Source organism: Erythrolamprus reginae, chromosome 1, assembly GCF_031021105.1.
Source record: "Erythrolamprus reginae isolate rEryReg1 chromosome 1, rEryReg1.hap1, whole genome shotgun sequence".
NCBI lineage: Eukaryota > Metazoa > Chordata > Lepidosauria > Squamata > Dipsadidae > Erythrolamprus > Erythrolamprus reginae.
Genome location: NC_091950.1, coordinates 225,665,402 through 225,678,853, shown reverse-complemented (window position 1 = coordinate 225,678,853; position 13,452 = coordinate 225,665,402). Strand labels below are relative to the sequence as shown.

The 13,452-nt window shown below is 38.4% G+C and overlaps 1 protein-coding gene across 1 annotated transcript in view; it reads left to right on the top strand.

The window, feature by feature from the left end:
• Positions 1-13,452, top strand: part of LSS (lanosterol synthase) — a 33,366-nt gene that overhangs the window by 7,354 nt on the left and 12,560 nt on the right. Inside the window, exons 5-18 of the mRNA XM_070732305.1 lie at positions 84-205; positions 1,288-1,384; positions 2,311-2,446; positions 5,411-5,519; positions 6,321-6,439; positions 6,949-7,046; positions 8,122-8,149; positions 8,655-8,711; positions 9,139-9,210; positions 9,594-9,644; positions 11,075-11,224; positions 12,548-12,644; positions 12,895-13,000; positions 13,234-13,299. Of these exons, the coding sequence (XP_070588406.1) occupies positions 84-205; positions 1,288-1,384; positions 2,311-2,446; positions 5,411-5,519; positions 6,321-6,439; positions 6,949-7,046; positions 8,122-8,149; positions 8,655-8,711; positions 9,139-9,210; positions 9,594-9,644; positions 11,075-11,224; positions 12,548-12,644; positions 12,895-13,000; positions 13,234-13,299 (1,308 nt within the window). The remainder of the gene's footprint in view (positions 1-83; positions 206-1,287; positions 1,385-2,310; positions 2,447-5,410; positions 5,520-6,320; positions 6,440-6,948; positions 7,047-8,121; positions 8,150-8,654; positions 8,712-9,138; positions 9,211-9,593; positions 9,645-11,074; positions 11,225-12,547; positions 12,645-12,894; positions 13,001-13,233; positions 13,300-13,452) is intronic.

Genomic DNA, 13,452 nt, shown 5'->3' with positions numbered 1-13,452 from the left:
AAAATTCACAGAACTTGAAGAACAGTTGGGTTTTCTTGTGTGAACATATTTACCTAACACTTTTCTTGTTTGTTGTCTGTCAGACATATTGAGGACTTGTCTAAGGTATTTTCTACTGCTCTGAACTACACGGCCATGCGTATTCTTGGAGTCAGCCCAGATGATCCAGACTTAGTGAAGGCTCGAAATAACCTCCACAGCAAAGGTGAATAACCACCTGGAGCCTGGAAATAAAAGTGGCTTTTATTTTTCATTTTACCATCATTTGCTGCCTTGGAAAATGGACTGTGCTTATAGAATAATCACAAATTATGGTTTATGTGTTTATAATGTTGATGTCAGTTCTTGGTGATCATTTTAATTTGCTTATGCCAAAAATGTAGCAAATGCATTAACTATTTCATTGTTCTGAGCTTTCCCATGTTCAGCAGGAGTTAAGGGGGAAGATTACATTTTTACTTTAGATTTTTCAATGCATTCTTGGTTCTCCTTGATCATGTTTGTTATTATGAAAATCTAGAAGAAGAAAAAAAAAGGCCAACTTGATGCCAACCTGTCTCGGTTTCTAAATACCGTATCTAGCTAACTAACATGTCCCTTTGGTTGTTGGTTTGATGGTATTCGCAGCTTGATTGAAGCTGCTCAGTAATTAACATGGCTAATGCTGTTCATTGATTAATAGTTTGCTATTTGCAGGAAATTCTTTTGAGAGTCATTATGTAACCACTTGTGAATTAAATGTGATTTACACTGTTCAATTTTCCTAGGTTTAAGTAGGCTGCGTCATCTTTTCTTTCCTAAGAGTTCCGTTGCTTTACTTAGCCTTGTGAGTAGACTTGTTCTTCTGGTGTCTGCTCCAAGTTCAATGAATAGTAGGTGTTTGTATTAGTTCTATGGGAGGCAAAAAGTTACTCACTAGCTCTTTCTTGCTTTTTCTCTGACTGTAGAAATTGGACCATTTTACTTTGTTTTCTATGTTCTATATTTTCCTGGCCAGAAACCTCAGGAGATATGGAAAATCTATCTGTAGAGAATGACCTATAGAAAAAAATGCCGTTATGATCAGGACTAATGGAAGAAGAGGAAGGATGAGTCCCAGGCTATTTTGTAGCAGAGCCTTTTCAGGACTGAGAGGACAAGACACACCACAAAGGCAGAGGGAAAAAGGAGAACCCTAGCTCTTAGATAGATCATTTCTCCTCTTTCTTCTCCTCTGTAATAACTATGAACTGTTCGTTTTATAAAGTTGGCAGCTGTTTTGACATTTTCTATTTTGGAATTTTTCAGGTGGTGCTGTAGGAGTTGCTTCCTGGGGCAAATTTTGGCTGGCTGTCTTGAATGTCTACAGTTGGGAAGGAATGAATACGTTGCTTCCTGAGATGTGGTGTGTAAATCATCATCCAGAAAATTATACTCAGCTTCTATCTTCATTATATGGATGCATGCACTTGACTTCCCCCCAAAAGTTTATTATCTCTCTCCCAAAATACAAAGGTTTCTTAGAATTTGCATATACTGTATGCAAGTCATTAATTTCCTACTCTTTAAGATCAGTTTACTACCTTTCAACTTATGTTCCAAGTTATGCTCACATCTCCTTCCAAAACAGACCACTTTTTAAAGTTTAAACTGCTGAAAATTTATTTAGGAGGTAGGAGTTATAGGGAAAGCTTCACAACGAATTCTTAGTTGTATTTTCATTGTGAGATTTAAGAAGCTACATTATTAATGGAATCTGTTTCAGTATTTACAATGGGAGTGTTTTTGATTCCCCCCCCCCCTGATGTGGGCTCTTGAATATCCTCTAAATGCCTGTTTTATTTTCTCTTCTGTTTTTCCTACTACAAGCTGAGGAAGGATTTCCTATATTTACTTTTTAAAATTCATCTCAAAGTTTAAGATAATAATCTGATACTCCCTTTCCCCAAGAAGGAGTGTATTGTGCTTTAACCACTACCAAATGGCTCTCTAAACTTGTCTGCATATTAGAGTAGTAAAAGTAAATAGGTTCACTATATCACAGTTTTTATCTAAAGCCATAAGAGTACAATCTGATTCCAGTATTTTTTATAATGTCCCCAAATGTGAAATCATTTACACACTGGGCAACCTGAGGTCTGATAATTGCTAGAGATGGGCATGCCAGTGGCCAATTTTTCAAAGGCTGCTAGATGAAGTGTGTATAGGCAGCCACTCCCTGTTTTGTTGTCATGATCTTTTTGCCGATTTCCTTCAGTCAAGTTATTACATTGCCTTTGCAGACATCAATCCACTATTACGAGCTTTTCCCTTCATTCTACTTCACAATAGGTTGTTTCCTTCATGGATGCCAGCTAACCCTTCCACACTTTGGTGTCATTGCCGCCAGGTTTACCTTCCAATGGCCTATTGCTATGCTGTCCGCCTCACTGCAGAAGAAGATGAACTTATCTTGAGCCTTCGACAGGTAGTTGTCAAAGCATAGCTTTCCTATTAATCTAATGACTTTCAATTAATGGAATCTCTGATCTTGTTTAAGATGCAAGGTTGGGCCAATTTTCAGTTTCCCAGTCCCCAAAGAATTCTAAAATTGAAATTTGATAGAGAAATGCCTTTATTACCATATATGGTAGCTTTACAACAAAACAAAGATATACTGGAACAGAATAAAAATGGTTAGAGGAAATACTGGAAAACAAAATGTTAAAAACCCAGAATTTTTCTTATTGGGAATAACTCATGAAAAATATGAAAACTCTCAAATTTATTTAATTTTGCATATACTAACAGCAGCGAGATTAACATTTGCACAACAATGGAAAAATGAAAACATACCATCTGAAGATAAATTAATAGAAAAGATTATGACTTGTGCAGAAATGGACAAGCTAACATTGGAACTAAAGGATAAAGATGAGTCAGAATACCACAAAAATTGGAATAGGTTTTATTTTTGGTTAAGAATAAAACAAAGACAACCAATTAAATAGTCAACCAAATTAAATAATTGAGACAGAAAAGAAAGGAGGATCAGTTAAATATAGGAGCAAGAGGGATACCCAGGTAAGACTTATGTATAATATAATGTAAATAACAACAACCACAATAACAACAATAATAATAATAGATGGTAATATAGAAATACCACAACAGGAAATAAGAAACAGGATTGTCATATAACATCCAATGCTTTTAAATGTTTGTTTATGAATGTCTGTATTGAAATAAAGTTTATTTTATTAAAAAAAGAAAGAAATTTGATCATATTACCATGGGGATGCTGCTACAGTCATAAGTGTGAAAACCAGTTATAAGTCACTTTTTTCAGTGCCATTGTAACTTTGAATGGTCACTAAACAAATAGTTGAGGACTACCTGTAGTCCAGATATCTCTACCAAGAAGTAGCACAGCAGGATCTGGCCCACAGCTTCTGTTTCTCCCTCACCTATTTTTAAGTGGTGCTGCTAAATTGGCTGTTCAAAAAGGTAGGTGGAAGGGCATTACAATGGGATAATCTAATTTCTTTATTAAATTTACTTTTGAAATGTATGTGACACTCATTTCACTGTAAAAGTGACTCTGGATAGCCTGCAGCATAATAAAAAGATAATACAAAGCAATTTAAAAAATAAGAAAGATTAAATACAGGTTAAAAAAAAAAGAGGACAGAAGACATGGTGGGGATATTCTCTCTGCACAGTCAGCCTCAGCAATGGAGCCCTAGGCCAGTCAGCAGAGCCAGGTTCTAAGGCTCTTCTGGGAGGCCAGGAATATGGCGCCAACCTTGCCTTCAATGGAAGAATCTTCCAAAGGTTGGGAGCCACAGCAGATAAGGCTCTTCCCCTAGATCCTGCCAAAGAAATTATTTGGCATACAGGATCTGAAGAAAAGCTCTTTTCTTGGAGTGAGTGGGACTAGCCAATAACAGAATAACAGAGTTGGAAGGGACCTTAGAGATCTTCTAGTCCCACCCCCTACTGAAGCAGGACATAGTATAACAGTGTTGCTGAACCTTTTTGGTGCCAAGTGTTGAAATGGGAGCGTACATGTGTGTGTGGCAGAAACCGGAAGAGCAGCCTCCTGGTGTGCATGTGCACACCGCCGAAAATTACCCTTCCGGTTTCCGGTGCGCACATGCATGTGAAGACCAAGTGGCCAATGCACCTGCCACAAATCAGAAGAACAGCCACTGAAAGAGCAGCGTGCGTGTGCCAGGAAGATGATCATCCAGTTTCCAGAATGTGCTTGTGCACCGACCACCTTGTCTTCTGGTTTCTGGCCTGCATGCATGCGCAAAGACCAGCTGGCCGATGTGCCTGCACGGGCCACAAACTGGAGGAGCAGCAACCGAAAGAGCAGCATGCACATGCCAGGAAGGTGATATTCTGGTTTCTGGCATGTGCATGCACACTGGCTACCTGATCTTTCGGTTTCTGGTATGCATTCGTGCTCAAAGACCATCTGGCCAGTGTGCATGTGCATGCCCGCACCAGAAACCGGAAGATCATCTTCCCAGGACATACATTCTGATCTTCCGGTTGCTGTTCTCCCAGTTTCCGGCACTCTTGCACATGTGAAGATTAGTTGGCTGATGTGCCGGAACTTGGAAGAGCAACAGCTGATAGCTCGTGTGCCCGGAGAGATGGCTCTGCATGCTACAGGTTCGCAATTGTGGCCCTATGGCATCTCAAATGGTTGTCCAATCTCTTTTGGGATACAATGTTAAAAATAAATATTGGGCAGGCACAATTGTTTTTTTCTGATTTCATGATGATGAACTAAGATGAAATCTCTCTACAGTCCTTCTGGAGATCAGTGGTTCTGGCATGTTCCTTAAACAATTTTGCCTGTTCCAAATCCAACTCTTTAGAATACTACGATAAAAACATAGATAAACCAGTAGCATTCCTATTCGTAGATCTACAGAAAGCTTTTGATAGTTTATACTGGCAATTCTTTACAACACAAATAGCGTCAATGCAATTTGGTAATAAATTTACAGAACTCATTAAAACTATATACTCAATTCAAACAGCCAAAATACTGATAAACAATGATATGACAGAAACAATAAGTATAAAAAAAGGAGTGAGGCAGGGCTGTCCCTTAGCCCCCCTGGATTTTTATCTTTGCACTAGAAGTTCTACTAAATAAAATAAGACACAATAAGGAAATCCAAGGATTAAAAATTAAAAATGAACACTATAAACTTCAAGCTTTTGCTGATGACATGGTGTTCATTGTACAAGACCCCTTAAAATCTGCACCTATCCTAATTAATGAAATAAATAAATTTGGAGAGATTGCTGGATTAAAAATCAATAGAGAAAAAACAAAAATGATAACAAAAAATATGACAAAACAAATCCACTGAGATTTCTTGTGGATCTTTGATTGCTAATTCTTTATTCTTCCGGTGTTCTTTTGTAGGAACTCTATATACAAGATTACGACAGCATTGACTGGCCAGCACAAAAAAATAATATTGCTCCTGGTGATTTATACACACCACATAGCTGGCTATTGAAAGTGATCCATGGTAGGTGAACCTGCGCCCTCCCTCATTTGTTCTTGCCAGATTCCATTTTACTGCAGAATAAAAAACATCTTTGTAATTCCAAATTAATAATTGTAATTGTAATTCCAAAAGGGTCCTCAGAACATAAGGAAGATAAGCCTAACAGGTATTTTTCCTAACATTTCATTGTATCTAATGGTCCCCCAAAATAATAGTGATTGTAACAGATATATTGTTCTCCTAGCACCCTGCCTAGTCACTCGCCTATCCTTGCACATCTTCTCCCGTGAGGCAGCAGCCACCCTAAGACACACTGCCTTTGTGTCCTTCCTGACCACCTGTACAATCTCGCTCAACCACATTCTCCCTCTTTCTCTATTCCTTCTCTTAGCAGCCACTTAGCTACCTGCCGTCTGCCTTGTAAGCACCTGGGACTTGCAACTTTCTGTTGGTTTTCCCACTTGATTAATGGAAATTGGCAGGAAGTTGCAAGGAAGTACTCACTTAAAAATCCATGATTGCTAAGTGATGCAGTCATGTGACTTAGGCTTTATGATCACATTGCCTAGCGATATAAATTTCCGTCCCAATTGCCCTCATTACCTGAAGATTACCTATACATTTAACAGGGATTGGCAAAGCTATAAACCAGGAGCAATATGTTAAATGGAAATTAGATGTGTTTCTCAATTGCAGCTTGAATTACGATGGAAGCATATGTTGGGTTTGGAAATTGATTAAACAGCAGTTTCTGTTGTATTTGCTTCCAATTTTTCAGGGGTAAACTGAGTCTTCCATAGGTCTTCTCTGCTTCTATTCCAGCAATAGCCAATATCTATGAGCAATTTCATATCAAAAAATTGAGACAGCAAGCCGTGGAGGAATTATACGATCATATCAAGGCTGATGACCAATTTACCAAGTTCATCAGCATTGGTCCTGTAAGTAGTTTTTAAGCCATAGTTGGTGTTTGGACATCAACCTGAATAGGCTCTTTTATGGCTTGAAGATATCAACTCTATTTCTGGTTTCTCAGCCTTGAAGAAAGGAAATGCATCAGTAGGCACCATGCATTTTTCATGAAATGGGATTATTCCATCTTTAAAAATTTCATCCATTTCTAAATAAAACGAACATCATTTAAAAACTTTTTTGTAAATAAAAATCTAGAATGCGTTTGTTGAAATTCCATGTTTCATGGTACTTTCCTCTAATATTTTTGTCCTTCAGAGTTAAACTCAATGCTGTTTGAAGACATCCCTTTGATTTTATGAAAAAGGTTGTACTTCTAAATATTTCTCCTCTGTGTCTACACTTAAACAGAAGATACTGGTTTTCTCAGGATTTTTTGAAATGATAAAATGCTACACTTGTGAAGAAGCACAGTTATTACTCTCAGATGATTTTAGACTTTAGGAGGAAAATAATAGTTCTTTCTTTGCCTCTGTAGATATCTAAAACAATTAACATGTTAGTGCGCTGGCATATCGAAGGAGAGAAGTCTCCTGCATTCCAAGGACATGTTTCTAGAATCTCTGACTATCTTTGGTAAGGCTTTGTTGAAATCCAGGCTCGTCCAGCAAACTTTGTTAACCTGGAATCTTCCTGATGTGTTGGACTATAGAATTAGCAATTCTGGTTAGGTATCTTGGGAGCTGACTTTGCAAAGTATGAATTCTAGTCTAGTACAACACAGCTAAAAGATACCATGTTATGAAAGCTGTTATGTAGTTTGAAAGTGCAACATGACTCTTTTAAATATTGCTTACTATTCTTTAGATGATACCATATGTACTCCAAAATACATTAAGAAAGTACAATGATACCTCTATTTAAGAACTTAATTCATTCTGTGACCAGGTTCTTAAGTAGAAAATTTCTTAAGTAGAAGCAATTTTTCCCATAGGAATCAATGTACAGTAAAAGCAAATAATGCATGCAAACCCATTAGGAAAGAAATAAAAGCTCAGAATTTGGGTGGGAGGAAGAGGAGGAGGAGGAAGAAGAGGAGGAGGACAGTTGCTGCCAAAGGAAGAAGGTGAGGGGAGGGGAATCAAAAAAATCCAAAACTTTAAGGCATTAAAAAAAAAGAGGGACTCTGAAGCGGCGAGGAGGGGTACGTGCCCCCCTTCGTTCGCTCTGGGCTGTCAAAGCCTCCTCTTCCTGTTGTCGGTATGTGTGTATGTTGTGTATGTGTATAATTTCTTAATGATGGCTTGTATAGCATTTTAACTGCATTTTATTAAACTACTTTATTAAACAGTTGTAAGTCAAAGACTATCTGTATTGTAGGAGAGTTCCAGGTAGACAATTTTACAAGTTCTAGGTACACAATCTTACATTTGTGTTGTGGACAACCCCTCTTAAGAAATCACTCCAGAGTTTTAGCAGTAGGCCAATAAGTATAAGGCGGGGTGATCTAGCCCGTCTGCCTCCTTCCTCGCATCCAGTCCTAATTTAGCCATTGTCTCTTATTCAAAAGGCCTTTCCAGGAGTGGCTTGAAGTCCAATGTTCGTGCTACTCTTGGCATTGGACTGACTGTTTATGGTAATAAAACCTACAGGCCTCTTGTCTGTTTCTGCTTTGCCATGATTCTCATGCTTGCCTTTGTTTTTCTTGCAGGCTGGGTCTGGATGGCATGAAGATGCAGGTAATAATTCCTGGCATGTTTTTCTTTTGCTGAGATCAGCTTAAATCACATCTGGAAACAAACAACAAGTGCAGCTTGTGAAGCAGAAGCTTTAGATGGGCCATTTAGAAAATAATTCCTAAATAGTAAAGGACTATCAAAGTTTTTATTGCAGGAGAGAGAAATTATTTTGAAGAGTACAGTAAGATTCCAAGTAGAAACTGTTTTTGCTAGAGCAGGGTGTCAAACTCATGGCCTAGGCCTGGATCCATTACATATTGGCCCGGTTCCTGCCTGGTTTAGCGAAGGGGGGGGGGGGGAAGTCCTGATACATCACATGATGCTGGGAGTTTGACACCCTTGTGCTAGAGGTATGGTTCCTGGAAGAATCCTTAGCATAACTGTACTCTTGGAAGGGAGACTAACTGGAATTGATTTTATGCAGTCTGATGGCTGAAGCAGTATACATGCTGTGTATTTCAAAATGCAATCAAAAAGCATCATTTCAAATTATCTTCTCTTTTAGGGCACCAATGGATCACAGGTTTGGGATACAGCATTTGCTGTTCAAGCTTTTCTGGAGGTAACCACTTTTTTTTCACAAGATTTTCTTATTAATTTTAATGAACTTTGTGGAAAGGTTAACTAGCTGCACTTTCCTATATCATAATTTAAACAAGAACCCTGTCCCAAAGTAGCTCCTTCAGTTTCAAATTGCAATTGCGAGAGAAAACAAATGAAATTATATTGCCTTCCACTCTATCCATTCAGGGTACTAATAGCCTTATTCTGGCTTCTTTTCCTTCCTTATTTTATTTACGTTTTTAAACTGGATATAATTAATATAACTATAATGGCTATGATTTGCAGTGAGTGTACATAGTATTTTAGCCATAAGCCCTAAATGGAAGTTAATTGTAATAAAATATTAAATAAAAAATTACAGAGATTGATTGGAATCTAAAATGATGTCTTTGCTTTACTTGAAATTGAACTCTTTCATTTAAAAGGCTGGTGCCCAGGAGAAGCCTGAATTTGACAGCTGTCTGAAACTTGCACATCAGCACTTCAGAATAGCACAGGTAAAAATGTCACATTCTAGTCCCTGATTATACTTGAAGGATTGTTTCCCAGTGACCACTGAGCTAAATACTACAGATATTGTGTCTAATTACAAATTTGATTCGAAAGAACTAATCACATCACTAACCATTTCTGACAGTCCAAACAACATCATCTGCCTATTCCCGATCCTTAGAAAGTACTTGATAGGTGGATAAAAAAAATCTAAGTCCATAGCTCTTCTTAAAAATGAAAACCCTGAATCTGGAAGATAGAACTATGGCGAAAGGAAATGATACCTCCTATCTGTTCTCTTAACTCAAAACCATAGCTAGAACTAAGTAGTTTTGTTGTGCTTTTTTCCTGCAAGATGTGTTTCATTATAATATTCTATCTCCTCCAGGTTCCAGATAATCCACCTAATTATGAAAAGTACTACCGTCAGATGAACAAGGTATGATTGTATGAGGCGACAGAAAGTGGAAACAAGATCTTAAATTAGCTGTGAAAACTTCTCTATGCCCTTGAACAGAATAGCTAGGTTGAATAAAAAGGGTGAAAGAAGCAAATTAGGTTTGTAATTATTGAGTGGATTTTATGGTTTGTCTGAAGGAGACTTTGGTATTCCTGCTTGTACGCTGAATGATCTAACTGTAAAACCTCAGGGACAATCACACTGCAGGATTGTGGATGAGATGGTTCAATGAAAGGCTGTAGTCATTACAGGGGTGGGTTCTAGTTTGGACCGGTTTGCCTGTACCGGTAGTGACCCGCTGGTGATGTCACAATGACATCACTGAACTGGATTGGTTGGTGCCAGTCTGTGGGCACTGCCATCTTTTTTTGGGGGGGGGGGGGGTTGTATTTGTAATTTTTTCCCCTTCTCAGCATGCGCAGAAACAGAGTTTCAGCACTGTGCATGGGGTCACCATCTGTTTTTCAGGTTTGTTTTTTTGCCAATGGTGCAGGAGGAAGCAAACGGGTAGTGAGCTAAGTTAGAACTCATCCCTGCTTCCAGGGTCCGCCCCCCCCCGCTTTTGGCTCCCAGGGGGGTATAGGGAGGCTTACTAAGCCCAAAACAAAAATATGCATCATCATTAGAGAATACAGGTAACAAATATCTAGACTTTCAGCTCACATATGCTAAACAAAGGCAAGTATCTTGCCTGGTTATTCATACCCCAAGAAGGAGATGGATATTTCTAATATTTTCATGATCTTGTTGCTAATTCCTGATTTGTGATCATGCATACGTATCACTTTGGGGGTAAAGAGTGCTATGCAAAGTGCTGAAAGAGAGAAAGAAATAGTAAGCCAGGGAAATTAAATGATAAGAAAAAAAGGAAACATAGTTGAGCCTAACACCACTGTTCACTTTTCTATCTTTGTAAATCATCTTTGAGTCCATGCTTCATAGATGCAGTGTAATTTACTACTTTTCCTTTTTAAAATCTTGTCAATTCCATCCAAACATACAATAAGTTTTTAGTTGGTGCCTTTCTTTCAACTCTTTGACTTTTCCTTTATAATCTCAATGTACATTTTTTGTATTGGTTATATTGCATTTAATTAATACTATGTAACCATACATTATTGTTTTTTCTCTTTTTTTTAATGACACATATTTCTCAAAGTTACCTTTCCCACTTCATTCAACATATTCATTCTTCCTAATAGTTTACATACTAATCACTAGCCTTTTATAAGTATTTATCTGTCTTTCATTTTTTACCATATTTCATAAACATCCGTTAACCAGGATATGTAATTGATTTATTTCTTCTTGATGAATGTTGCCATTTTAGTTTGCAAATTTCTTTTCTTTTGTGTTCTCTTTTTTGTGCTCCAAACCATACTAAACCACTATTGTCTAATAACTATTAGGGTGGATTTCCCTTCAGCACTTGTGACTGTGGCTGGATCGTTGCTGACTGTACTGCAGAAGGTCTGAAATCTGTGATACTGTTACAGGAAAAGTGCCCATTCATCAAGGAACACTTCCCCCCCAGTCGCCTCTTTGATGCTGTAAACGTGGTGAGTACATTTCTTCCTGAGAATCCTTCTCCCCCACTTATCTTCATCTTATCTTCTGCCATGCACAATGACCAAAATGGCAGAGATACTGATGGTGGGGATTGGGATTTAAAGCAGAGGCAATTCATGCGGGGCAGAGAAGTAAGAAGTCCTTGTCCTATGACCATTGCTAAATGGCACGGTCCTGCAATGTTTTGCTTAATGACTGCTTTTCTTAATGAACAGAAATTCCATTTCCAATTAGGGTCATAATTCAAGGACTACATGTAGAGCAGTGTTTTTCAACCAGGGTTCCGTGAAACCCAAGGGTTCCACAAGGGCCAGCCAGGGGTTCTGCCACTTAATAAGAAAAAACAATTGATAATAAAAGATTAGGGCAAAACTGACCAGGACCGTATCATGCCTAACTTGCGTATCTGCACCACGCGCACTATGCGGTTATTAGTTGTTGCACTTGTTTACCTTCATACTATTTCCATTTCCGTTGTTAGACCATACGTACGGTGTCGTACACATTAATTTTCAACACAGTTTAAATCTAAATGTATTTTTACCGCTAACATGGACCGATTTATTGAAAAAACGAAAGTTAGATGAAGCCAACGTTACAGGGCAATCGCCTGACGTTGCATCCGAATCCACAGAGCTGACAGTGCAGACAATTGATGCTGTTGATTCTCATGGTAAGATTCATCAGTACAGTAACAATTATTTAGCTATGGGATTCACTTGGACCATAGACCCAGACTGTCCATCACCTCTTTGCATTGTTTGCGGGGAACAGTTTGCTAACAGTGCCATGGCGTTGGCTAAATTGAAATGACACTTAACTACATTACATCCCCGATCGAACTCACCTACAAATATTTTTAGATAAAAAAAAATTGGGGGCTCGCCTTGAAGGGACATAAACGGTACTGGTACAGGTTCCACCAGAAATCTGACGACACCAAAGGGTTCCCCTGAAGAAAAAAGCTTGAAAAACACTGACGTAGAGATTTCCAGATAAGAAGTAGGGCTATGTATATGCTCTCTCTTGTATTTTTAGGCTGCCCTGATCAATTATAACTAGATAGTAGATAGTAAATAGCAAAACAAAACAGAAAAAGAATAGCCAAATAAAAGGTGTGCCCACAAACAATAAGCTTAGACAATTCTTGCCTTGTAATTTACAGGGAAATAGTGAGATGAATGTACACCCGGTTGGACTGATGGCTCCATTAGAGAGAAGATTTTCAAGGCAGATAATGTGTGAGATTTTTTGCAGCTTCCTGAAGACTCCTCTTTAGCCAAGTCAGATTGTTCTTTGTCCTCTCTCTTTAGCTGCTAAACATGCAGAATGCTGATGGTGGCTTTTCAACTTATGAAACCATGCGCGGGGGCTGGTTGCTGGAGCTGTTGAATCCTTCAGAGGTATTTGGTAAGAATAAAGACTTACATGGCTTCTTTACTTTCTCTAGAGGGTCTTCAGCTCCTCTTCTGGACAATTTGTGTCAATTTCTGCTACTGTTTATTATGTTAAAGGGATGCTTGACTCTGTAGAATAAAGATGGATTTTGATGGCTTCACCATGTAAAACATGTTGCAGAATTTCACTGGAAGAGAGAAAAGTATATTCTGCACCCAACATCCAGATCATACTAACCTACTTGTTGCTATGTGATGTGTAGGTGATATCATGATTGACTATACTTATGTGGAATGTACCTCAGCTGTGATGCAGGCACTGAAATATTTCCACAAGTGCTTCCCAGAACACAGAACCCTAGAAATCAGGTAAACAAAGGGGAGTGATGATAGGAGGAAGGGCTCTTTCAGAGTTCATTTTTATTTGACTTTATTTTATTTTATTGGGCCTTCTTTCCGAGAAAGTCTGCTAGAGGACAAACTGCAGAATCAGGGCAGTTTCTCTCCTTAAAGGGAGAGAAAATGTTGATTGCTTAAGAGGGAGAGAACAGGGAGTGGGTATGTTGAAATGATTTCCCATTGTGTTCTCCTTTTTTACTTAGAGAGGTACTGCAAAAAGGCTTGAGGTATTGCCAGAAAAAGCAGAGAGCTGATGGGTCCTGGGAAGGGTGAGTATCTTCTAAATAAATGCAGCTTGACAGTTTTAGGGCTCTCTATTCCAGACATTTCTTTGGAAAGGAAAATGTGTCATCGCAAATAGTGAGAGCCCTGGTTTGTTTCACAGATCCTGCTTTTTTCACTTTTGGGGTTGCACTCAGTGG